Source organism: Typopeltis vanoorti, chromosome 24 (genome assembly GCF_054136105.1).
Source record: "Typopeltis vanoorti isolate ZY-2024b chromosome 24, IOZ_Tvanoo_1.0, whole genome shotgun sequence".
Lineage (NCBI taxonomy): Eukaryota > Metazoa > Arthropoda > Arachnida > Uropygi > Thelyphonidae > Typopeltis > Typopeltis vanoorti.
The window spans coordinates 41,882,697-41,910,299 of NC_143572.1; the positions used below are offsets into that span (position 1 = coordinate 41,882,697).

At 34.9% G+C, this 27,603-nt stretch overlaps 1 protein-coding gene across 2 annotated transcripts in view; it reads left to right on the forward strand.

The window, feature by feature from the left end:
- Positions 1-27,603, forward strand: part of LOC150093130 (ankyrin repeat and IBR domain-containing protein 1-like) — a 424,458-nt gene that overhangs the window by 191,025 nt on the left and 205,830 nt on the right. For both annotated transcript variants that reach the window (XM_090413306.1, XM_090413307.1), the window contains exons 11-12: positions 5,908-6,077; positions 25,085-25,173. In XM_090413306.1, the coding sequence (XP_090269432.1) occupies positions 5,908-6,077; positions 25,085-25,173 (259 nt within the window). The remainder of the gene's footprint in view (positions 1-5,907; positions 6,078-25,084; positions 25,174-27,603) is intronic.

Here is a 27,603-nt window from a genome sequence, read left to right on the forward strand (position 1 = left end):
TGTATTTAGCTGAATTATCAGTGATTCTTTCAAGCACATTCAAAATATCTGGATTCATATAACTAGAGAGTTCAGATTGTAAATTTAAAACTTGATTTTGGGTCATTGTTAGGTTTTTGTGGGCTATTTGAATTTGTTCCCTAAGTATTGCTTTCTCTGTACGTGCACAGATTCAAAGTGCTTTTGCAGAAATAAATTTCTTTTTCAGTTTGATGCAGTTACGAATAAGATTGCTGTCTGTACACCTCTTCAAATTATTTTGGTTTATAGTAAACTGAAGTTGTACTTGAACTTGGTAGTTGTTTCCATAATGTTATAATGAATGCTGATCACTGTGTAATCATGAAGGAATGGATATACAGCTGTACATAAACTAACAGCTTCTTTATGCTATGTAGATGATGTGTTTGCTGTCCTCATGGTTAAGACATATTAGATACATTTTAATATACTTAAACAACCAACATCTTAAAATACTCTTCACTATAGAAAAAGAAACAGACTGTCTTCCCTTCCTAGTTACACTAGTTATTCTAGTGTGAATGTCAAATGGTTCATTTTCTTTTTCTGTTTATCCACATAGACTGGAAAGTACTTATACATGCAATCACATCACCCATTCTGCATTGTGGCATCCTCAAAACTCTTACACATAGCAAGGACTGTTTATTCAGATAACATGGAGGATTTTCATTTTTGTCTCATGTCTCATCTGAATAAATAACCCTTGTTCTATGCAAGTGTTTTGAGGATGCTATATTTTATAGGAGTTATAGCCATTGGCTAAAACCCCTATGAGATAGATGAAATATTTCATGCCCTTTTGCAATTAATATACACAAGACCACAACACAAAACTATTCCCATCTATTATATTTATGGTACATCAGAAAAAATAGCTAAAGCTTTATGCAAATATAATATCCATACATTTATGCATGTAACTAGTAACTAGCAGCCTCCATCCTTTCTTCTGAGGATCAGCTTTATCCTCTTGCACATCCTGGAGTATATGAAGTTCCATGCACCTGCAACTTAGCCTACTTTGAACAGACTGATAGCTCTGTTGACATCCTCCATGAAGAACAAAAGCTATGTCGATAATCATCTGTATGGCAAGTCAGTACTGGTAGACTATGCTCTAGATATTCTTTCACACATGATTAAATGGAAGAAAACTTTGCTACATAGAAGTCGCTATAGGTCTGAGAGACTATTTTTGGAATCGGCATCAGCAGTGAAGCACTCCCCTAACTTCAACAAATATGGCCACATTAATTTGCCAAAGATCTGGGAGGCCATCATTCTAAGACCATATTTACCCTGGATTTGTCTGATTTAATTTCATTTTTATCCAGACCTCAGCCAGCACCTTGTTAGGAGATTAGTTCTTTTTCAGTTACAATTTGAATTGTTTCTATACCTATCCACTTAAGTGCTATGTGTCTACCACATTTAACTGGAAATACAGTGAAATATTAGCAAGTTCGATAAATTAATCAATTATTTCCCTCTGGTTTTGTTTATGCCATGAGCACTGTTATGAATAACAACCAACACCTTAACCTATCTTTATGCATTGATACTTCATTAAAAATCTTGCTCACATTCATCACCTCATATTCTTTTATCTAATCATCATGTTTTTGATAATCATACCACCATCTCCATTATCACATGAACTAATCAAATTTCGCAAAAAGTACAACTTGCATATCACATCGCATGAAATTACTCATGTCAAAAATAAAGGTCTGTGTCCATTATGTTTGGAAGACTGTTACAGCAAATAATTTAGCACATGTAGATGTACTAACTAATTCAACAATTTAATTATTGTATTATATGATCATAGTCAAAAGAGATTGGAATTGGTGTATAAATAAGTAAAACAAGTTATTTCAACCTGTCTTTGGTTTAATACTGTTGCGCAAATTAGAACCAATGGGGGATAGATACTAAACTGGTGTTATGGATAAGAGAATGACTTATGGAGAGATACCAGAAAGTAGTGTATGGAGGAGCAGAGTCCAGGATGAAGCAGGTGACCAGTGGTGTGCCTCGGGGCTCTGTGCTTGGGCCGTTATTGTTTAATTTATACCTAAATGATATAGGAAATAACTTGAAGGGAGATGTTCAGTTGTTTGCTGATGATGGAAAGTTGGGAAATCATGCCGATGTTGAGAGTTTGCAGGATGATTTAAATAACCTGGCAAAATGGGCAAAGGGTAATGGATCTCAGTTCAATCTGGAAAAGTGTAAAGTTATGCATTTTGGGGTTAAAAGATTACCAGCTGTGTACCACATTGATGGAATGGTACTCCAAGAGATTGATGAGGCTAGGGACTTGGAGGTATTAGTGGATAGGGAGTTGAAGTTCAGAGGACACATTGCTAAGGTGTCCAAGATAGCACATAGGATTACTTGGTTATTGAAGAACACACTAACATCCAGAGATAAAGAGGTTATTATTCCTCTTTATAAGGCATTGATACTTCCACATTTGGATTACTGTGCTCAAGTCTGGTTGCCTGGATTCCTTTGAGATGAGGAATTGGTGGAGAGGGCTCAGAGGAGAGTGACTAAGTTGGTGAGTGGTGTAAAAAATGCTCCCTACATTGATAGATTGAGAGCTTGTGGATTACAGAAGTTGGTTGATAAGCAGAGTAGATATGATATGAAACATTTAAATTGCTTAAAGGTTTTTATAAGATTGATACAAGGGAATATTTCAGCTGTGTGATAGTGATGGAAGAACAAGAGGTCATCCCTGGAAATTAAGGAAAAGTGTGGTTAACAAGAGTGTGAGAACTAGATTTTTTGCTTAGAGAGTGGTGAATGAATGGAATGCATTGCTTGACTCAGTTGTAAGTGCTTTATCTGTAAATGAGTTCAAGAAGAGGTATGATAGATATTGTTTTGATAGTTTGAGTCTCCTGCAATGAGTCTTCTGACTCTATGGAGATACCCATATAATAATAATAATAATAATAATAATAATAATAATAATCTAGAAAAATAATAATTTCCCAAGTGATTACTTTTTCTGATTTCTGTGCATATTATATAGCTGTATTTGAAAAATCATATCAAAATTCAAATTATTCATGTCTCACTAGTATTTGCCAATGATAATCTAATCTCACTATGAAGAGTAAATCCTTTGTGCTTCTCACATGAACGGCATGCATGAAGCATAGCTCTTGTTCATTTGACTTTTATTCTTTCCATATTTAAAATTATATTTATTTATAAATTAAAGTATTCAAAGTTATCCTTTATTAATTAATTGCATTGCATTGGGCCAATTATGATGAGTTCTGATGCGCTATGCACTCTTAAAACTTTCATTCAATAAAAATGCAATCATATGGTCAAATTGACGTGACAGCACACCCAACCTAAATGGGCATGCGATGCTACTGGAAAGGATACCCTCAAAAGTATTGAGGGGTTCTTCAACCCTCAATACTTTTTTTTTATGAAATTCTCACTCACGAAAGGTTGTAAACCTTATTGATCATTAGTATGGTATGCAATTTGGGTGGGCTAAGGGCTGTATAATTTTGGGAACCTTGGCCTTGAAATCCAGACACCAAATGTGGAAGTTTTTCAAGCTACTTCAGGCCTCTAGTAAGTGGGGAGATGATTTCACACAAGATACGACACTCATAACTGTCCCTGTCACAGTGGGATTTGAACCGATGATCTGCAGGTCAGAATATGGAAAAACTATCCACCTAGACAATTAAGTAGGTACACTTATAGTAAAAGAGCCAATGTCCCATATTGTAAGAACCTAGAAGTTAAATACTTTACTTGCTAGGCACCTAACAGTACTCACAAAACCATGCATTTCAGAAGTAGCAATGCCCATAATGCTAACTCACATGATGGCTTAAGCTGTGCTGATCACTCAGCAATAGTGCATAGCATAGCACCACTATCTTTCGCACTCAACTCTTTCTTCCTTAGCTTGCCCAACCTCTGAGGTTCATTGCTGCAGGTACCATCTTCTTCCATTACTTTCTGTATTGAGCTAAGTCTTTTTGGATATTATCCTCCCATTGCAGCACCCACAGTCTACCTCTGGGTCCCTTATCATCAGGCTTCATCTTAATTCTTGTTTAACTATTCTCTCCTCATCCATTCTTTCCATATGTCCAAACCATCTCAGTCTGCAAGCTCTGATTTCATCATCTAGAAGTGGGATCTATAGAGTTCATATAGCTCTTGATTATGTGTTCTTCTCCATTCACTTGTTGTGTTATCTCTTACAGGTCCATAGATTTTTCTGTGGACTTTATTTTCAAAGATATGCAAGTATTTTGCATCTTGGTCTGTTATGCTCCAGGTTTCTGCTCCATATAAAACAATAGGTGTAATGATTGTCTGGTATATTATTTGTTTTAACTCTGCTTGATAGAATTTTGGATAAGAAAGATAATAAATGATGTAGTGCATCATAAAGATTCATTGGAGGTGTGTATTCTGAATTAAATTTATTATCTCACTTAGTCAATGTTCCAAGATATTTGAAGGAAGGGGCACTTTTAAATTTCAGGTTATCAGTGGTAAACTGGTCATTTTCCCCTTGATGATTCCTGCATACTTTTAAATATTCAGATTTCTCTTGGTTGATTTGTTTGACGTTTTCTCCAGTGAGGCATATATCATCTGCATAGCCTAATATTACTGTTTTGTTTGTGTTATCTTTTACAGTTTTTCAAATACATTTGTCTAATGCTAAATTAAAAAGGAATTGGTGAAAGGCATCCCCTTGCTTTAATTTTGTTTTATTATCAAAAGGTTCAGATTTAATTCCATTAGCTAATACCATGCTGTCAGTAGTGCAATTTTTATTAACATATTATATTATGAGGTATTCCTAGTTCATCTAATACTTCCTAAAGGCCTTCTCTATGAATGCTATCATATGCTTTTCTAAAATCTATAAATGAAATATGGACCTGCAGATTATATTCCATTTTTCCCCCCTATTCTATATCTGTCTGAGTGTAAAAAATCTAGTCAACTGTTGATCTATTTCTTTGGAATCCTGCTTCATATTCACACCCAACTACTCCTAATTTATATTATTTTACACATTGTTATTTTTAACTGGTGAGTAATGCTTACCATCTCTGATTATATTATTGTGTCTTTCACATAGCATATAGAAACACAGGATCACAAATGATGTATTTGTCCATTAATAAATATCTCCATTGCTTCCTTTAAAAAAATAAAAAGAAATAAAAAGAAATGGAGATGGTTGATAACAACTCCATTTGTAGGAGGAGATAAAATAATATTATTAATAATGAAGCGAACTACAATAAAGTTTTTCTCCATTATCATGTCCATTAGGCTCTTCAGATTACTCTGAGTATGGATAATTTAATTATAATAGCCTAATATGTTAAAATTAATTACTACACTCAAGAGAAAATGGGAAATAAAAATTAATTCAAATTGAATTTTAATTTAAATTAGTCAAAAAAAGCAATAAACCTAATTCGAAATAAATCAGGTAACTATCTCTATTTTCCAATTTCAGTAAAAGTACATTCTATGTAATAAACAGTTTTTCACAATAAAGCCAAAGAGTAGCATAGAATGATTCCACTTCTTTCATTGTAGCAAACATATTGATTCACAGATTCTATTATCTAGGGATTATATACATAATTAAGTTGCTTTGCAATAATACATTTTTCTAGTTATTGAATAAATTACAGAGCATATTTTTATCAAATCAGAATAGACCATGCTATATGTTGAATATTATATTCCTACTCCAAATATTTAAGAATCTTCTTGTAGATTTTTTGTTATATTTTGTCATTTTTTATGCACTTGTGAATTCAGGTTTAAATATCTAAATTTTTAACTTACTTTTTAAAGGCATTCGTTGAAAGTAATCCAAATATTAAGTGGTGTCCTTATCCAGAATGTGGACGAGCAGTTAAGTTACCAGATTCTGAAATTCCTTCTGAAATGATTGTGTTATGTGCAGCTCCTCCTGCTCCTGTTTCTCATGCAGTTGATTGTGGTAATGGTCACTATTTTTGTTGGTAAGGGAAATTTTTTTTATGGTATTGCTGTTTTAAATGTTTGCTATATTTAATCCTCTGTATTTAATTTTTAAAGTAAAAATAAGATAAAAAAATAAATAGAAGGATCACACAAGGAAGCAAAATATTTTGGACGTATAAATATTATCAGTTAGGGTGATTCACTTTCATTTTTAAAAATAAAATTTTTAATATAAATTATTAAATATAAAATTATTATTGTGATAAACTTAGACGAATGCTATCTTTGGTCCCATGGTATCAGTAACTGAATGGAAAAAATGTCAGCAATACATGGGAATCTTTGAAAAAGTGCTTGAATGAGGCGGTATCTCAATGTATCCCTAGTGTTCTAAGAATAAATAGGTTGGGAGTGAAATGGATGTGCAGCCTTATTAAGCAAGAGATCCACAAGAAGATGATGTGGAAAGAATATCGTGAGAATAAGAGTGAGAGAGTTATGAAATATATAAAGCTAAGGTCAGAAAAGTAACGAGTATTGTGAGAAAAGCTAAATCAGAGTATGCAAAGAAATTGGCCATGCAAGCTAAAGGCAATCCAAAAGAATTTTATCATTATGCTGCAAGCAAAAGAAAGAATGAATGTGGAAGAATAACTTTATTGAATCCAGATGGTACATGAGTGTCGGAATCTAAGGAGATTGTTCAGTTAATGAGAGCTCACTTTGCTAAGATATATCAACCTGGTATATGTAGCATGTGCACAGTGCTACTGCTACGTTGGATGAAGAGTTAGAGGTTCATGAAAATGAGGTTGAAGATCTCTTGCATAACCTGGATAAGTTGTCAATAGAAACACACATAAAGAAATGTTCAGCTGAATTGGCTAGGCCTTTCACACATTTATATAACTTGAGTCTCAGCTCAGGAATGATACCACGGTAATTGAAGGAGTGTCTGATAGTTCCATTGCACAGTGGTTGTGCAAAAACTGACGTGTCTAACTACTGACCTATTAATATCTCTGGTGTGGTAGTGAAGATTTTAGAGAAGTTGGTAAGAACTCGGATACTAAAATGGGTAGACAAGCATTCTATATTCTGCAGAGAACAGCGTGAGTTTACTAAAGGAAGGTCATGTTTTAGCAATTTGTTCATATTTTATAACAATTTTACAGCCGAGTTGGATAAAGGGAATGGATACACTATGATAATGTTGGATTTTTCTAAGGCATTTGATAAGATACCACATGATAGGCTGTTCCGTAAACTGGAAAATATGAGAATGGAATATAATCTATTGATTTGGATCAGGAGATTGTTGACAGACAGATATCAAAAAGTGGTATACAGTGAGTGTGAATCTGCCAAATTTAAGGTAACCAGTGGTGTACCTCAGGGTTCAGTCCTTGGGCCATTATTGTTCAATCTCCATACATTAATGACATCAAGCAGGATCTATCATCAAATTTGCAATTGTTTGCTGATGATGCGAAGATAGGCAGGGCAATCAGGGATGCTACTGATATTCAGCATTATAGAATGATTTGAATAGACTGGAAATCTGGGAAAATGAAAATGGCTATCAGTTTAATGTTAGTAAGTGTAAAGTTATGTGCTTTGGCATGATTAGAGTTGCAGCAGTAAATTATATTAGCAGAGTTATGCTATAAGAAACTGAAGAGGCAAGTGATCTGGGTGTATTGGTGGATAAGAATTTAAAGTTCAAAGGTCACATAGCCAAAGTTGCAAATACAATTCAGAGGATAATTGCTATGTTGAAGTGAACCTTGACATGTAAGGATAAGGAAGTCGTTTTGCCTCTTTATAAGGCTTTGATAAGACCACACTTGGATTACTGTGCGCAGATTTGGTCTCCCGTGTTCTAAGGGGATAAAGAAGCTGTGGAAAGGGTGCAAAGAAGAGTTACAAAGATTATATCTGGATTATGGGATTTAGATTATGAGGACAGATTGCAAGTATGTGGATTACAGACTCTGGTTAATCTGGTGGATTACTGGAGAAAGAGGAGTGATATGATAGAGGTCTATAAACTTTTGAATGGGTGTTATAGCATTTCAAATGATGAAATTTTTCGTTATATGGAAGGCGAGGAGAGAACACAGGGGCATCCATGGAAGTTAAGGTTGTTCTCAGTCAAGAAAGGGTTAAGATCTAGGTTTTTCTCCTGGAGTGCAGTGAGTGAGTGGAATAATTTGCCCTTAGGGGTAGTGAGTGCATCTAGTGTAAATGAATTTAAGGAAAGGTGCGATAGCTGGGTTGGGTAATTTGCAGCCTCCCTCGATGAGTCTTTAATTCCCTGGAGGTCTCAGATAATAATAATATGTGCTTTATTTTAGAGTTTACATATAGAAGTGAGACATGAGCAGTGACTAAAAAACCAGAAAAATAGATTGTGTGGCCCAAAGAGCCTTGGAGAGTGAAAGAAGAATGCACTTAACAAAAAGAGAGAGAATTAGAGAGAGAGACTGGAGTAGAGGCTATTGTGAATCCATAACTTATTTTAACAGTATTATGACACTATGCAAAACTAAATTACAGGATACTACCCAAAAGTTCAGGGAATTTCGCCATAAAAAAAAATTACTTACCCTTACTCCTAGTTTCCAATGTCTCCTTCGAATGGTCCCCTTGGGCATGTATATATGCAATTCTAGTAGTCTTCCCATGATTCCATGCATTCCTGGAAGATCCTCAAGTGTTACTGTGTCAAGCACCTCCTGTGATTCTGCCTGATTCTCCTCAATCGTGTCAAAACAATGCCCTTTCAGCCAAAATTTCTTCCTAGGTAACAGAAAAAAATTCCAGAAGGCGAGGTCATGTGAATTGGGGAGGGGTAGGAGACGGGGAATGAGTGTCATGTTTTTGGAAGTTAGGAAATTTTGCAATACATTATTCAAAACTTCCAACAAAATGCGTTGAGTGATTCTGGATGACAGTCCTACAAACTCACAGATATCACGATAGTTCATCTATGATCTGCAAGGATGTATTTTTGCAATGTTTTCCAGTCTTGTGTTTGTCGATGGTTGTCCAGAACGCTCATTGTTTACAGGCATCCATCTATCTTCGAAGCATCAGTACCACTCATGGTATTATTACTAAATGTTTCCTTAACCAGTGGGTTTCTGTAGCAGTTTTTTTTTTTTTTTTTGGTCAAAATTTAAGCAAAATTTGATGCAGATTCTTTGTTTCTTAAACTCTGCCATTTCATTTGGAGAAGAAAATCTCCACACCATTAAAACACAATGTTACAAAAAATGCACATAACCAAAGAATGCAGCCTCTCAGCTTGCTGTTGGCATATTGATTCACAAATGGTATACTGCTCACCCCTTATAGTGTTGGAAGGCCATGCTACAACTGGTTTGCTTGCACTATTCAAATTCCTCAAACTTTTGGGTAACATCTCGTATAAAAGGATGCTTATTAACTGAGTCAGCAATGGCTGTGAAGCATTCTCCTAAGCTTAACAAGTATGGCTGCATTAATCTGCCCAAAATTTGGGAGACAGTCATCTTAAGATAAACTCCTATGCAACTGTAATACTTTTATACAACATTAGAGGGCACTAAATTAAGAATTTAAATTTTTTGTCATTTACAATTTGAATGCTGCACTTACTCATTATCATATGTGAACTGTAACATGTTTTGCTGGCTATATTAGCAGACTAACTAATGAAAGATGTATAAAAACTAAACACTCAGTGGATACCAAAAGAAGGAAAGGTTGCCAAAGAACAAGAAGGGATGATCTACAAAGGATAAACATGAGATGGTGGACATTAACTTAAATTAGGAATTTAAGTTAATTAAGGAATTTAAATAACTTAAATTAGGAATTAAATTACAAAAAATTTAAATTAGTAATTTAAATTTTTTGTCATTTACAATTTGAACTGCACTTACTCATTATCATATGTGAACTGTAACATGTTTTGCTGGTTACATTAACTAACTAATGAAAGATGCACAAAAGTATGCACTGGGTGGATACCAAAAGAAGGAAAGGTTTCCAAAGAACAAGGAGAGATGATCTGGAAAGGGCTGACATGATATGGTGGACATTAATTCAAGACAGGAAGGACTGGAAAGTTGAGGAAGGGGGGGGGGTCTATATTCACAGTGATTGAAGAAGAAGAATTAATGAAACGAATATACTTGTATATACCATTTTATTTTTATGGAATTTTCTATAAATTATTATTAATCTGCTGAAAAAATGTTTCCACTTCTTTTGTAAGTTTTTTTTTCCTTTTTTTTTTAGCATTTTCTAAAGATTTAAAATCCAGGTGAGTTAATTGTTGAATAGGCAGGAAAAATTTGTTGATGTTTGCCTTAAATCACTGACTGAAGTTTCTATGAAACATTGTTGGAGAATTCTTGTTCTCCATAGGTTGATAGTAGGAATGAATGAAAGAGGTGTAGTGGTATAATGAATTTGAAGTGCACAGAATTTATGGCATCTGGTTACTTATTGTTTTAATAGGCTTTAAGATTGCAATATTCCAGATGTGACTTCACTAAATGATAACTAAGCATCTATAAAAGTGACACAGAGAAGAATCTTGAGTTTCTGTTTAATAGCAAGTGGAGTGAGTGAATAAGAAGGTTATTAATTATTATCTGTGGGGAAGTGTCTGTAAACAGTGAATCTCAGATTCACACTGAGCTGATCCGAGATTTGGAAATGATGTTGCTCAGTTGAGATATAGTTTCAAGCAGAAGGGAGGGGAGAGTTGAATGCTGAGACAGATTCAAATTATGTTTATGCCAAGAACAGCTTGTAGGGTTTCATTATTTTAAGGGAAAAGATGTATTCTTTGATAATCTTGACATTTTTATAGAAAAATTGAAGAGGGTATTATGTGTAGGTCAGGCCTTGTTCAAAAGGCCTGACCATATACAAATTTTGATCATCACTTTGGAAATGTTGACAAGCTCTTCTCCAAGTTTCTCCAAATCTTACCATAGTTGTTCAATGGCAAGTGACATAATGAAGGCGATCTCCTTTGCAGTCACAGTAATAGAATTCATACTAGCAGTTGCTTATTGAATGAGTCCTCTAGGTAGTGTGTGGAATTTGCTGCTAATAGATGTTCCATTGTTTTGAGAAATGAATTGATAATCTGATGTATATCACTCTCCCTTTTTTTATATACTTGAAAAAGGGACTTCCAAAGTACAGGGTAAACACTAGTAGAATAAGACAGAACATACAGACTGCCTCAGTAAAAATTAAGGAACAAAGCCATTCTCGTATAATATCATCAGTCTGTACTCTTTTGAGTGATTGAAGTATGTAGGTAGGTAATTGCCAACAGTAAACAGACAGAATTGCAAGGAAAATACTGGGTTTTCACTTGGTCATTGAAAAATAAAAATGTACAAAAGTCAAAAGTAAGCAACCAATTTTATCATAGTTTACTTGTGGCTTCTTCAGGATAAAACAACTATAGATGAATAGCTGCATGGATGACAATACAATATATTAATTAATGAGCAAAACTATCAAGAAACATTGTAGTATAAATAATAGAAACACAAAGGGTGGTATGTTTTATCTGTTTTCTTACATTGTTTGGAGATGATTAGCTGAAACATTGAAATCTGGTATATGAAGAGATCTAATGAAAGATTTCCAAATATCACTTAGAATACCCTTGATTCTTGTTGAATAAGTTATGTGAAAAAATGACTATGGTGGATTCTTTCATCTGATGTGAGAGAGAGGAAGTTTTCTTCTAGGTAAGGCATGGAGGCCTTATTCTAATCAATGTGATGTGTATGGATGTAGTGAAAAACTAAAACTCTCTGTTTGTGAACCAATGTTGCTGAAATTTTCTTTTTTTCATATCTCTAAATTTCTAGAAGTCTGACCTATGTAAGAAAGGCCACAGAAACAAGTAATTCTGTAAACAACTCCAGGATGTTTGTAGAAAGGATTATTGTCTTTGGGAGAATGAAGGATGCTGCATATGGTGAGAATACTTTCTTTTAAGGTTGCATGGTGGTCAGTATTCATAGTAAAGAATTTATGGAGAAAAAAAACACACATGTTGGAGTAATTACTTTACTTATAATTAAGAAAATAGCACTCAACATTTTGACCTCTATATCGAGGTCATCATCAAGAAAACATACATTTGCACAGAACACTAGCTACATAACACTACAGAAAAGTATCATCATCATCAAATTCCTGCCATGTACCGTCAAGGGGGTGTACAGGATATGATAGTACTACATGAAAAAAATTACATCATTACTAACTGCCTATCTACAATTTTCCTCCAAATCACTCTGTTACTTGTCAAGACTCCAACATTATCAGATCTTATATTTCTATCGTCTAAGGCACTTTGTACCGTATCAATCCACCTATATCTTAGTCTTCCTCTGGGTCGTTTTGCTGCCAACCTGGCAGAGAAAACTTGTTTTGCTAATCTTTCCTTGCCCATTCTGTTTAAGTGACCATGCCACCTGAGATTAGCTCTGTAATGCATTCCTGGATGCTGACAATGTCAAGTTCTTTCCTAATATCCTCGTTTTTAATATGATATTGCCATTGATGCCATCTGTTCATGCCTATAATCTTTCTCAGGACTCTCATATCTGTGGTCTCTAGTCTTTGGTCAAGTGTTTTACTTCTGACCCAGCTCTCAGATCCATAAGGTTTGAACACTGTCTTGTATACAGCTAATTTAGTGTTCTGACTAATTTCTCTCTTATTTGTCAATTGTCAATTATTTGTCAATAGTCAATTGAATTTATTCAATTGACTTCCCACCATAAGAGCTTTGCTGATTCTGTTGTCTATTTCTATATTTAATTTACCATCTTCACTAAAAATCGTACCTAAGTAGCTGAAATGTTTTACTTGTTCCACAGGTTCTCCATTCACAACACAGTTGACATCTTCAACAATTCTGCCTATTTTCATTGACTTTGTCTTTTTATTGCTGACTTTCATACCATATCTATTACAACAGCTATTCAATTTAGTCAGAGAATCTTGCAGACTTGTAGCGGATTTATTTAGAAGTATAACATCATCCGCATAAAGCAAAGAGCTGACATTAACATCTCCAATTTTGATATCATGCTTAATACCACTTTCCTTCATAATGTGATCCATATAGATAATGAATAACAGAGGGGATAATGTACATCCTTGTCTCACACCAGATTTAACATTAAACCATCTTCCTGTACTTCCTTCAATTCTAACTGCTAACTTACAACTCAAATAAAGACTAAGTATTGCACCATATAACTGCAGCGTATTGAATGGCTTCTTTCTTGGCACCTTATCATATGCCTTTTTCAAATCAACAAAACTTAAATACAGATCTTTGTTATATTCCCATGCTTTCTCGACTATTTGTCGTAAAGTAAAGATCTGATCCTGACAGCCTCTGTTTGGCCTGAATCCAGCTTGTTCTTCACCAAGCTTTCTTCCACAATTCTTCTCATCCGTTTCTCAAGTATAATTGCATGATTTTGCCAGGAACACTCAGTAGGGAAATACCTCTGTAATTCTCACATTCAGTTTTATTTCCCTTTTTATATATGGGTACTATGAGAGCTCTACTCCAATCATCGGGAATTCGTCCCTCTGTCGAGGCTTTCTGAACTATGCAGTGCAGCCACTGTAAGACTCTTATACCACCATACTTCAACATTTCTGGTCGAATATCATCTACTCCAGCTGCCTTTCCAGATTTGAAGCCTTTGATGGCTTTTTGTACTTCAAGTATGGATATGTATTCCTGCCTGCATGCCTCCTGGTCAGTGTTTTTTACCACTGTGCTGTCGTCGCTGCTTGTTTCATTTAGCAGTTTTTCAAAGTAATTACTCTATACTTCAAGGATATCTTTTTCTTCCATTTTCAACTTTATCATGTCACCTTTATCATCTCTAACTCCTTTTACAGCACTCTTTCCTCCAATTCTAAGCTTCTTCAACAACCTCCAGAATATTTTGCCACCTTCTTGATGTTTATTTTCTATATTCTTGCCAAAGTCCACCCATGACTTTTGTTTAGCTAGTTTTACACAGTATTTAGCATTCTTGCATTTGGCTCTGTATTCTCTAAGTGCACAAGCTGACTTATTTGACAGGAACTTTTGATATGCTTTCTTCTTTTCCTTCACTGCCTCTTTAAGTTCCTGTGTCCACTAGGGAGTTCTGATTTTTTTATCCTCACCACATGCCTCTCTGGCAGAATCAATGTTTTCTTCAAAGTTTGCCACTGAATCTCCAAGGTTTGATTCTTGTTCTCAAACTCTTTCATTTTTTCTTCAGTAATCTTTGTGTATTTTAGTCTACAGTTCACATCTTTTATTCGCTTTAAAACTTTCTTACATGTCATTCTTTTCAATATGAAATTCAATTTTATCCTGCTCAAGACTAAATAGTGATCACTTCCAATTTCAAATCCTCTGTACACTCTGGTGTCCTGCACCAGGGAGAAAACATCACTATCAACAATAACATAGTCAATGAGACTTTTCTTATTCCTTGCCTCTTCTCTCCATGTGAATTTGTGCACATTTTTATGTTGGAACATGGTGTTAGTAATAACCAGTCCATGTCGTGAGCAGAAATCCAACAGGTATTTGCCATTATTATTAGCTCTGCTCTTTTCTCCAAATTTTCCCAAAATATTTTTGTATGTCTCACAATCATTTCCTACTCTGTTATTTAGATCCCCAACAAGGACCAACTTTTCCTTTTTCATTGTGTCAGTTGCTTTTTCTAAAGTGTCAAAAAATTCCTCCACTTCTACCTTAGTAGAACCTTCTGTGGGACCAGGCACATATAAGTCTCATTGCCCAGTTCCCCATTGTTGTGTCCCATTTTATGATTTTTATTCTGTCTAGTAATTTCATCTTATCTATGTTCTACTATTATCTACACACGAGATATCACCAAAATTTTTACTAATACTTAAGTTAATTCTCCCCTTAGTATCCCTAATATTTGTATTATGCTGCACCTTTTGGGACATTTAGTTTAAGATATTATAATCAAAAACAAGGAGAAAGAACTAAAATATGTCTGAAAGTGAAACTATGTTGCTGTCCTGACACTTTATCTCGTTTCTTAACACATTAATTTCCCATGTGATTAGGTTTGTAATTTTTCAAGTGGTGCATTGGACAGCAATTTCAGACAACTGTTTTATCATTGGACAAAAGGTTTATTAAATTCCTTAACATGGTACAATTCAAATATTAGTTATTTCTCAATTCAATGCTATACTAAATATTTACAAACTAATATTAGCCTATCACAAATAATTAAGCTATGATCCTATAATGGGTAATACGATCATGCCGCCATACACATTCAACACATAAATTCATTTGACATGGACATATAAGATTAATTCACACTATTTAACTATCCAAACTTAAGTAGATTAACTAAATCATTTACTGCACTGACACATAACTATGACATTTAAACTTTCTTATACAATATATTAGACATGCAAAATTCTCAGGACACTTAATTACTCATATAATATTTACATTAGTAAGCTTACTTTCATTATATTCTGTCATATACTAAAGTCCTATTATTGTTTTTTTGGTCACTTCAACAGTTCAGTATTAGAATAATGATAACTAATACAGACGAATCTTAGTTAACACGAGATATATTTTACAGTACCTTTCTTTCTTGACTTTTCCATATGGACCTCTACCTTTTTCTGATCAAACTATCTTGGTATAACCTCTCCGATAATCTGTTTCTCCTACGTTCCTTTTGGAATTGAACTTTGCTTACACGGTCTTAACCTCTTGTAACTTAGGACACACTTTGAATCATCTATATAACAGCTGTACAACTCGCGACGTGGACATCGATTTCTTTACTTCTTTCCCTTTCTCGTAGTTGACACTGGAGTTGAAACACAAAGAATATGCTTTCTTTTCATTGACTATATGGCATTCCTCACTTCTTACATAGGAAGTATGGAATCGAAATCCCGCTCCCTTTCGTTTCCGTGTTGTGATGACAGAGATATAACCCCTATCTCGCCACTCAGGAAAACACCGTGAAATCCCTACGAAAGAGCTCGCGAAGAACTATCATGGAACAGAACCAAAACCAAAAGCCAAAAAGAGTCCCTTGGGGGTGGGGGTGTTCTAACCCTTTTATACCCTCTCTCCTGACGGTACCTTCTCTAACTTCTTTTCTCCTTCCCCCTTTTTGACCGACCAATTAGGGTGGCGTTTTTCTGCCAAACGTCATTTGATCGGCTGGCCTGTAACGATGTCTCAATCCGGGAATTGACCCTAAGCGATTGTCTGTTGTTTTTCTTTCGCTAGCCTCTAACTTAATCCCCTTTCCAAAATTTCTCTATGAAATCACTTAATATTTTAATCTCTAGCCTCTCACATACTATCTCTTATGACTAATCTTTTCCTGTATTATTTAGTTAAATTGTCTCTTTTATATCATATTACAACATTAATATATTCTTTCTTTTTGTTAGTTAGTTCAACCAAACACCTTTATATTTTATTGGATGCAAGGATATTTCTTTTTCTTTTAAATAATTCATCTATTATCTTTCATGCAGGGTTTTTAATTTATTTGCTCTTCATGTTACACCATGATAACTGAGAATTTTACATTCTTAAGATATCAGGGTGTAACACCATTCTCATATTTGCCCACATTATTCTACTTGAGACTGACTGCCATTCAAGAAGATTAGCCTCGTATTTTCTATTGAATACTATGGCTACTCCTTCTTTTCCTTGATTGTCATTGCCTGAATATAACATTTTGTATTTATTGCTCAGAAAGATCTCACCAGTTTTGGTCTTTTTTGTTTGTCACCCCTATTATGTCGATCTGGTACTTATCTAATTCCTCAGCTAGCTCCATTTCTTTGCCATTCAGGCTTCTTACGTTGATAGTACCGATCTTTAACTCTGGTGATGTTGAGTTGGGGTTTGTTTTCAGATTTGTTCCAGTAGCTGACTTTTTGCTGTTCGCCCTGGTTCCCTGGCAAAAACAACGGGGGGGGGGCTTGTTTAACCGGGTGATGCCCCAGCCGGCATGAAATTTTGTCATGTCGCACCATCATTTTTTATTTTGGTTTAACCAATAAGAATACAATTTGGTTGGCTAAATCCCAAATTGCCAGCCCATCCTCATTCGTTCAGTATCCAAGTAGATACCCAACAGGGTGCACCACGAGAAGGTGAGGATTGGACATTAGGTCAGAAGCCCTGGTCGGTTCTCCACATTCCTTTAAAGGCTATGTGGAGGTCTCCTCTCAGTTATACAGCTTTGTTAATTGTTTATCCTAGCCTGACCTCTATTGAAAAAAAAAATAAATAAAGCCTGTGTAGCTCAGTGAATGTGGCGTTTGCACACCAGGGTGCTTGGCCGCACGAAGGAAGACTTGGTTTTGAGTCTAGTCGGCCACTAGAGGAAATTTTTCTAAGCCTTTTTTCGACCGGTTCCCGAGTTAGTCGATTTCTGGCATGGGCAAGCGGGTTTTTCGTCCTGTAAACTCAAGAAAATCGACCATAGAACCCACATTATTTCAGACATTAAATATATTGTGTTAGGGTTAGGGACCACGAGATGGCGGCACATTTGAGCCGTCTCTCTTCACTGTATACCGCTTAATTAGTGATAGCCTTGGGCCATCTATCTCTGATTGGTACCAGTGGAGATTGAACTGCCCACTCAGGCTCCAAAAGTTAGATAGGGCTAAATGGCCTCGCCTACTCCCCGAGTATACGGGAATAAAAAGGCGTTAGCTGAGTTTTTTTGTTTTTTTTAATAAATTAATAAATAAAATATATACAAAAATATAAATTAACAAAATAAAATAATTTTTTATACATATCAGTATGAGTAGACTTTCAGTAGATGTCTAATATTACATCATCTTCAGAAGATTTTGAAATAAGGATGTCCAGAAAGAGTAATTTACCTTTGTTTTTGACTCTGAAGTGAATTTTATTTTTTGGTGGAACAACCTACCAAATAATGGGTTTTGGATTGTCCGGTGTCAGAAACTTTTTGAAATTTTCCATGAAGAGAGCTGTGCATAGGAAGAGAGATAAGAGACTTCTTATGGCTAGGCCAAAAAGTTGGTTGGTATGATCAATCCATTTAAAGTAATTAGATTGAAAGCAATATCTGAAGTCTTATGATATCAGGAGATGTCTTTAACATCATCAACCTGATCATTTGTTTACAGTGAGATGATGGCTTACAAGGAGATGTCTGATAGTATGATTAAGATATTGGATAGTTTTTGGATGAAATGTGAGAAGTGCTTGATGAATGAATCCAAATGTCAGATTCTTTCATCAAGAATCCTGATCAGTGAAGTTCTAGACATCATTGAAGGCCTCTTCTCTCCTGATATCATGAGACTTTTTAGGGATTGTCTTCAATCTAATTACTTTAAATGGAATGATCATATCCACAAGCAACTTTTTGGCTTAGTCATGGGGAGTCTCCTATCTCTCCCATGCACAGATCCCTTCACTGTCTCCACATGGTGTCATTTATGCTACAATGGTTTCTGACAGCTTCACTTGTTAATTTATATTTTGTACTGCCAATTATACATTTATATTTCTTCTACCCAGAAGTAATCTGTAACTGTCAGTTACAGTTCAAATATATATATATATATATGTAGAAAGTTTTTTAACTTGGGTATATTCAAGATAGTCTAGTTGGAAGGGGAGGAGGTTTAAGATGTTTATGGAGGGTTTTTTTTGTTGTAACTGTTCTTTGTTCAAAAAGTGTAAGTAGATGCTGTTGTTCCAGGTGCAGTGGAAGTCCTGAAGCCAGTCATGGCAAACATCAGATTCACCATCAAAAGACTACTATAAGATGAAGCTGATGTTAGTGGGCATTTTTAACAAGCCTCAACCTTGATAAAAAAATACCTGCTTTCCAAAAAGCAACATATTCATGTGAGGAAAGGCAGCCTTGGGAAATCTAAAACCGAATAGAAACATATAGTAAAAGCAGACAAAAGAAATATCACAGTGATCCTTAACAGATGACCACAATAACAAAATTATGGCATATGTCAACATATATTCCAATAGTGAAGGACTGCACACCTTGATAAAAAGTTAAATCTTAAATCTATTAATTACAACTGGCCAGTGGAAACTTTGTCTAAATTAAAAGTATTTTACCGACACACACACACACACACCAAGACGGGGGGGGGGGTCCACAAACTGGAGTTCTGCTGCATCCCATCATTAACACTGTAAATTGCCTGACCAGTAAACTCACTAAACATTTGGCATCAAATTGAACAAAAATATCTACAAGACATAATTTTACATTAAAAAAAAATAATAATAATAAAAATTCCACACACTTTAAAATCACTATAAGAGCCTTCAATTAGAGGGAAATAGTCAGTGAGTTTTTATATTATTATTATTATTATTCACGACACCTCCAAGGAGTCTGAAGACTCATCACGGGAGGACACCTATTGCACGACCCTCCGTCTCCACCACTACACTGCACCTCTACCACCAATCAACAACATCAGTGCCATCTACTGCCCACCACCACCACAACTAGTATTTTTTGTCTGTAAATTGCGTGTGTTCTGAAGGGCCGATTTGTCTGTTTCACTAATACTGTAGTGGGTGATGCACTAGTTTCTTTCTGAAATATCATTATTGTTATACAGGTGTCTCCATGGAGTCAGAAGACTCATCATGGATGATCTGTTATTCATGCACTAGTCATCATTCACAAAGTACCTCCCCTTAAAATCATTCACTGATGAAGCACCCACAACCACCTAGTCTTAACATTCTTGCTAACTACAGTCTTACACCACTTCCACTGGTGATCCCTTGTTCTCTCACTTCTTGTCATGTACTGAAAAAAAAAAAAATGTCTTCGGTGTCAATTCTATAAAATCTCTTTAATAACTTATATACTTCTATCATGTCTCCCCGTTTTTGTCTATCAGCTAAGTTTTGAAGCCCACAGATCATCACTCTATTCTCATAGGAAGCATTCTGTAGACCTGCCACAATTTTTGTCACTCTCCTCTGAATCCTCTCCACAACTTCTTCATCTCCACAGAATCTGGGAGTCAAGATCTGTGTGCAGTAGTCCAGATGTGACATTATTGAAGCCTTATATGGAGGAACAGTTATCCCTCTACCCCTGCTTATTAGTGTGTTCTTCGATAACCACACAATCTGATGTGCTGTTATGCCTGCTAAACTTCAATTCCCTGGCCTCATCAGTTTCCTACAGTTCAGTTCCATCATTGTAGTGCGCAGCTTCTGATCTCTTCCCAGAGTGCATCACCTTACACTTGGTGACATTAAAGCAGCAGACATTTACCTTTGTCCATATTGCTAGTGTGTTTACGTCTTCCTTCAGGATCTCTGCATCACCTTCATTTGGTATCTAGAAAATTTACCAACAGTCAATTTATCGAATGACATTTTACGAAAAGGCAGTTTATTGAAAAAAAAAAATTAATCATATAAACCATCAATTGAAAAACAGTTAATCTGATTGCAATTCATCGAACAGTAATTAATCAAAGACACAATTTATCAAAAGGCAATTGGTCAAAAACCAACAATTCACCAAAACTACAAATCATCAAATGAAGTCCATCAAAAAATGAATTATAAGATGTGAATGATATTCTTTTTTTAGGGATATTCCTTTCAGTCAGTATATGTATTTCATGTATTTGATGTATGTTTTACACAATCTAGAAAAGATTATCTAAAAAAAAATCTTAATTTTTATTATAACCTTCTTATCCTCCTCTCTCCTCAACCAAATGGTTGGTGGGTAGCAATGCTATTTTACTAGGTAATAATTAGAGAACAAGATGGTTTCCCATTGTCTTTTTTATGAAGTAAGTGTTTTATATCAGTAGATATGTGTGTTCATGAGGGACTGATTTGTGGGATGAAACACCCAAGTTTCCGGGAGTAAAACCCTGCCATCTCTGTATGAGACTGGATAACTCACCTTCAGTTGAAGAGGACTGATAACAATTCTTTGCATCATGCACGGGATTTGAACTTAGGTCTTTCTAACTTATGGGAAGCTTCATTTATACCGACTGAACTACAGAGGCTCCATTATTAGTATTAGTATGGTGATGTCTGATCTCGGCTCTTGTATTTGAACCTTTTACAAAACTTTGTCAAACCTTTGCAGTTTTCAGTTCAACTATATTCAGAGCTACATAGAGACAACATGTTGACATTTTATATTGCAATAACTCTCTGACTTAGTGGAATGCATGCAAATGTTGGAAAATCTGTAAAATGCACAAGTCTGTATGGGTCAGTTTTAGTTCCAACAGGATCATTTTTATTAGAAAATTTTGGTAAAGAAGTTTCAAAATGATATTAATAATTTCACTCTGCTCTAGCTGGTTGAAATTTAAGAAAATTTTATAGTTAAGATCTATATTAAAATTTGTCAGTTTTGATTTCAATCTGATCATTGTTGTGAAAAAATTAGGTAGAGAGAACTTTTTTGTCTAGAGATAAATCACTATCTACACAATGAAGTGGCAGGTATGCTTACAGAATTTATAATATAATTATAAATTATATTATGACTGCTTACATAAGTTGTCTACATCTTGGATGATGTTAAGTATTTTTACTGAACACTTTTAAACAATAGTTTTCAAGAAAATTAATCTTCCAATGAATTATGAAAGAATTCACAGAAAATTTATCGGTGAATTGTTTTTTCAATCAGTTGCATTTGTGATGAATTATTGTTCATTGAACATTGGCTTTTTGATGAACTGCCATTCATTAAACTGTTGTTCGATTAATTTGACAAATTGCTTTTTCGATGAATGGTTTTCAATAAATTTTTATGGAACCCTTTCATTAACCATTGCTTTTCTCAGTTTAGCATCATCAGCAAACAACTGAATATTTCCTGTCAAATACTCGCCTATATGATTGATATACAAATTAACCCTTTGATTGTTTGGTTCCAGTTTCAGATAATTTATCCAAGGTTTTTTTTTTTTTTTTCTTCTCTGATTTCAAGACTGTGATTAACTAGGTATAAAAAAGTATTTATTTAAAATTTTTATACAAAAACTGTTAATGATTTATTGAAAAATAATATTTAGCTAATAAATGATTTTTATACATGTAACAGTAACTTACACACAGTGGCATTTCTTCGAAAGTTTTGAATAGCATGGTAGATTTTGAGCCATAGTGAAGCACTGGCAATCAGAACACTACATATGCGTTTCTTTGCGAACCTTCTTTTCTAAAACTGATTTTGTGCAATAAACTGCACATTTTCCTCTTGGCTCCACTTGCTTTGCAGTAGGGGATATATATTCTGGAAAATGCCTTCCTGTCAGTCTGATTAGGTTCCCTCGTTTAGCTGGTCTTCCGGCCTTGTTGGCCCTTGGGGTGCGGCAGCAGGTTTCAATGATCTTATCTATGAAATCCAGCCTAAAAGCTATGTAATCAAGCTTATCACCTAATCTTGTGTGTAGTACAAAAGCATTGTACACAGAGATATGTAAAAGGCATGAATATTTTTACATAGTATAGCTGTTCTGGGTAGCAGGATAATATGAAAGCATTTAGTCTAAATGATCAACACCTCCAGTGGTGGTGTTGTACTTAATACCACAGCTGGTTTTTCACTGTACCTTTCCCTCTACATCCTCCATTTCATTCCCATGGATGGTGCTCAACATAGTGACATCTTTCTTGTCTTTCCATTTAAACAATGATCTTCCCACACTGAAAGACACAAGTTTCTCCTTTCTTCAGTGTTCTTGGTAATTAAGTAGTCTGTGAGCTCAGGAAATAAATTGAAACTAACTGTTGAAATAATTATCTAAGGTAATGCAGTACCCCTTATTCAGCAGCAAAGATGCTAAGGTAACGACAGTTCATGAACTGAAAACAGCATCAGGCAGTAAACTGCATACCTGAGTTCCTTTACCTATAAATTATCACTTCATATATGTAGTCACTAGATGATTCACAAAGTTAAGAATTTCAATCCGAAATGCGAGTGCTTCAGCAGCATGCACTTTTTTTTTTTGCTCACACTTTGATAAAGGATTAAACTAAATTTATTATACTCTAACCAAGTGAAAAATAAACTTTCAACATCTTTCTCTAAATCCAGAGTAATTTATTAAAAAAGGGTGGCACACCATTTGGCAACTCCTATAGGTAGAGATGACCTGCTGATGCTTCTGCCTGATATCTCCACTTGGGCCTGGTTCCCACTGAAGAGACCTCAATAAAGGTCGAAACTAGTCTGGGGTGTGGCCCTTCCCTTAATACATAATATTAGACATATCTGCAAGGAGATGTGTTTTGCATTATGGGAGATACTGAGTTAGGAGTGCTGGTATCTTGCTCCACCTTTGCAAGGAGTGGCCTGGTGTTGTACCACCTTACCCCAGTCCTGAACACTTTCAGGTCAAACTTTGTTTGCTCACACTTGGATAAAGGATTAAACTAAATTTATTATAAGCAGCATGCACTGTTTCTAACCAAGTTGGCCCTTGTATAAAATAAGGCTTTCATCAACACAAATATCTCTTGTTCTGGTGTATAAACTTCCTGGAACTTCTTTTTGAGAGAGTAAAAAAAAAAGCCTATTTTTTTAAGTTTTGGATTGGGATAATCAAAATCCTTGTCAGCAAAGTGTAAAAATTTTATTATCAAGGAATACCTACATTCAGACATCACTTATGAAAAAAAATGGTGTCTTGATCATCCTTTTTTTAGACTGATACCATTTTACTTCTGATTTCTGAACTATGCCTTGAAGCAGTAATAACACTAAAAACACCCTCAGTTCACTGCTGTTTGTGTCTTTCCAATGAAAATAACAAGAAAAACTTTTGAGGGTTGTAGCAGCAATGAACTGCATAGCTTTCTTGTTCATTTCCTCAACTAAAATGTTCATTATATCTTCATCAAAATATAATTTAAACAGTTCCAATGAACAATTACTTATGAGGATATCTTGAGAGATACCAGGTGGGTCCGTAAAAGAAAAGTGAGGACAGCATAAATTATACCAATCCACCCAGTATACAGCACCATCTCCTAGCTTTTGACAAACCATAACTATTTATCAGAACTGTCCAATGAGACATCAACATATTCTTCATCTGATTCACTAAGAGAATCTCTTGCAAATATCTTGCGCTTCTGGCAGACATCTTGCACTTCTGCAAAATCAATGTCAAATCCATTTTTTACACCACGTGCATCCTCCAAGATACTTTCGTTTCTAGCAAAGTAAACAAATTTCTTTTCTCACAGGGAACTATCACCATCTATGTTAAGCAAGAAAACTGAATCATAAACGTATCTACCATGGTTATAAAAAATATTCCCCTCCCCCCCCCTTCCAGTATATTTGAAAATACAAATAATGCTTGTGGACACTAGGTGAAATATGAGTCAATCCAATTTTTAAGTTTGATTTTAAAACCTGTTTATGTATATTTTTTGTTTTCATCTTTAAACTACCTATGGTTTAGCTGTTTCACATTCTTTCATGAAGATAATGTCACAGACATTATTAAGTAATGCACCACAGGCAGTCCATTGTTGTCAATTCAAATTAGTTTCACATTCTCTGTTCACTAGTTGGCCTCACTTCTGTTCAAATTTGGCTTTTTGTTCACTTTGACTTTCAGTGAATTATTTCCTTGTCTGAACAGGAAATCCAATTTGAAGCAGCACTAAGAAAACTGTTTAGACTCTTAAGTGAAATACATGGCAAGCAGGTTGTGAATAACTTATTAAGTATAGAATTTTATTCATTTGTTAAAATAGTTTTTGATATTGAAATAAACATAATTTGTATCCATTTGTAAGTTTTAAATTTTTAAAAACTCTTAAATTATAATATCTGGGCATTTTGGCTCTTTATTATTAAGGTGAACTGAGTTGAAATGAATGAAATTTTGAATTATTTTGATTTTTCAGGGAATGTTTGGGTGAAGCACATGCTCCATGTGGTTGTGTAAAGTGGAAAGAATGGCAGGATCAGATTGCAGAGATTAAACCAGAGGAACGTATGTAAAGTTTTCTTATTTCTTACCTTTGCATAATAACTGAAATTTTATTACTTAGTTGTTTATTAAAAAATATAAGACTTATTGATAAACTAACCATAGATTTTTAATTCGTACATATGTTCGAACAATATTGCCTACCAGTTTCGCTAGTAACCGACTAGCTTTTTCAAGACTTGCACAGTACAAAAAATTGATAAATGCAAAAAAAATGTTTAAGAATACAAAAGACGTTAGTACCTGTTAGGTAACTAAGGTAATACGTTGCCGTGACATGTCTGTATGAATTGTGACTTTCTAGTAAGTATCATGAACACGCGTTACATGCAAACGCGTAATATGATTATTCGTGTACTGTAGTTCTGTTGAACTGAGAGAATTAATTAGATTTTTCCAAGTATTGTTCAGTATAGCCCCCTTGATTTCTGTTTAGGTTGATGTCTGTAATCATCAACTACATAGGGCATAGAGCTGTTATCCCAGTCTATACTGTGGTTCGAAGTTGAAAAGTGATGTGCTAAACCGGAGGTGATCGTTCTGAAGTGATTTACATCGCCACCATGTTCTTTCTGTCTTATTTCCAGGCTTCTCGAAGTTTGTCCAATGTAGGAAAGACCGCACATGCATGGAATATTATACACACCTAGATATTTATAAAATGGAACACTGTCCTTAAGAGATCTTAGAACCTGTCTGATGCTAGTAGTTGGTTTAAATACAACCTTGATATTATGGGCTTTTAACAATCTCGCAATTTTGGTGGAAATTGAACCCATAAAGGGGATGACTGCTGTTGAAATTTGCTGGGAGACTGTTCTTTCTTGTTGGTTATCTTTGTATAGAAATTTGTTGATGATGTTTCGAGGATAACCATTTTGCGATAGAGTTATAGCGATTTGGGACAGTTCTGTCTGAACTTCTTCATCATCGGAGATAAAGTTTCTGTCTCGATTTCTCAACATGTGGATGATGCTCTGTTTATGTGACTTATGATGGTTTGAAGAGTAATGTAGATATCTTCCAGTGTCCGTAGGTTTTTTGTAAATGGACAGTTTGAAATTGTTACTTTGTCTTTTAACTAGTATGTCCAAGAAGTGTAGTTGTTCATTGTTTTCTACTTCTAGAGTAAATTTGATTTTATTGTGGAGTGAGTTGATTTTATTGACAAACATATGTAGGTTTTCCATGTTGTCCTGCCATATGATGAAGATATCATCCACATATCTCCACCATATTGAAGGTTTAGGAGTAATGTTGGTGAAGATTTCATTTTTTGTGTACCTTTTGTTAACTTTGAAGAAATTTGATTGTAGGCAGTGCTTGAACATCTTTGTAATATAAGCAGGAAAGAGATCTTTGATAATGTTCATGACTTCTTCTACTGGCACATTCGTGAATAATGATACTGCGTCTAGACTGGCCATTATGTCTGTTTTTGTTATCTTCACGTTTTTAAGTTTGTCACCAGATTGTTGAGCATTTTTTTACGTAGGACTCTGATTTTTCCTTTAAATAAGTTAGCCAGGTGCTTAGCAATAGGTAAGTGGGGAGGACCTGCCATCTACAATCGGACAAAGTGGCACTTCTTCCTTGTGCACTTTAGGTGCTCCATGCAGTCTAGGAGTAATGGGATGTGAGGATTTAAGCTTTCTTTTTAGTTCTTCAGGCCAAGTATTTATGTTACAGATCAGGAAGTTTGTCTCATTATGGTTCTTCATGGTAGGATCTTTGTTGAGGATTTTGTACGTGGAACTGTCTGATAGCAAGTGGTTTATTTTCTTGAAATAGTCTTTTGAGTTTAGGATGACGGTGGCATTCCCCTTGTCCGTTTTAGTTATTATTATTTCTTTGTTTTTCCTCAAGTTCCGAATAGCTTTCCTATCACATGGAGTGGTATTAAGTTTTGGTTGTTTTGCTGTTGCTAGGATAATAGGAAAAAAAGTCTCTACCCGCTACCACAAGCTGTAGCCAACGATATTAGATTCCAAAGCATGATTATTCTAGCAACAGCAAAATAAGTCTTATATTTTTTAACATTTTACGACCAAAAATATGTATAATTTAGTTTATTAACTTAAAATGATTAAATACTTCTCTAAGCATAACTCTGGCTTTGGTTCCTTTCATCTACAGCAAACATTTTTTGGACACCTGAACATATTTTGTTGAGAGACCTTAATTAAGTGGGTCTCATATATACTTTGTGTGCAAATGTGTATGCATATGCTGAGATGCTGAAGGAAAAAATCTCTATAATAAACTCTTTTGTGCAGAGAATTTTTTAACAAAAATCAGTTTTGTAACTCATCACAAGTATTCCATGCATATGAATATCACAGACTTATCTCTGTAAAATCCTCTTCAAATAATGAAGGGTTTTTATAGGATTGATACAGAGGAAATCTTTCCAAATAGGTCTGGTGATGGGAG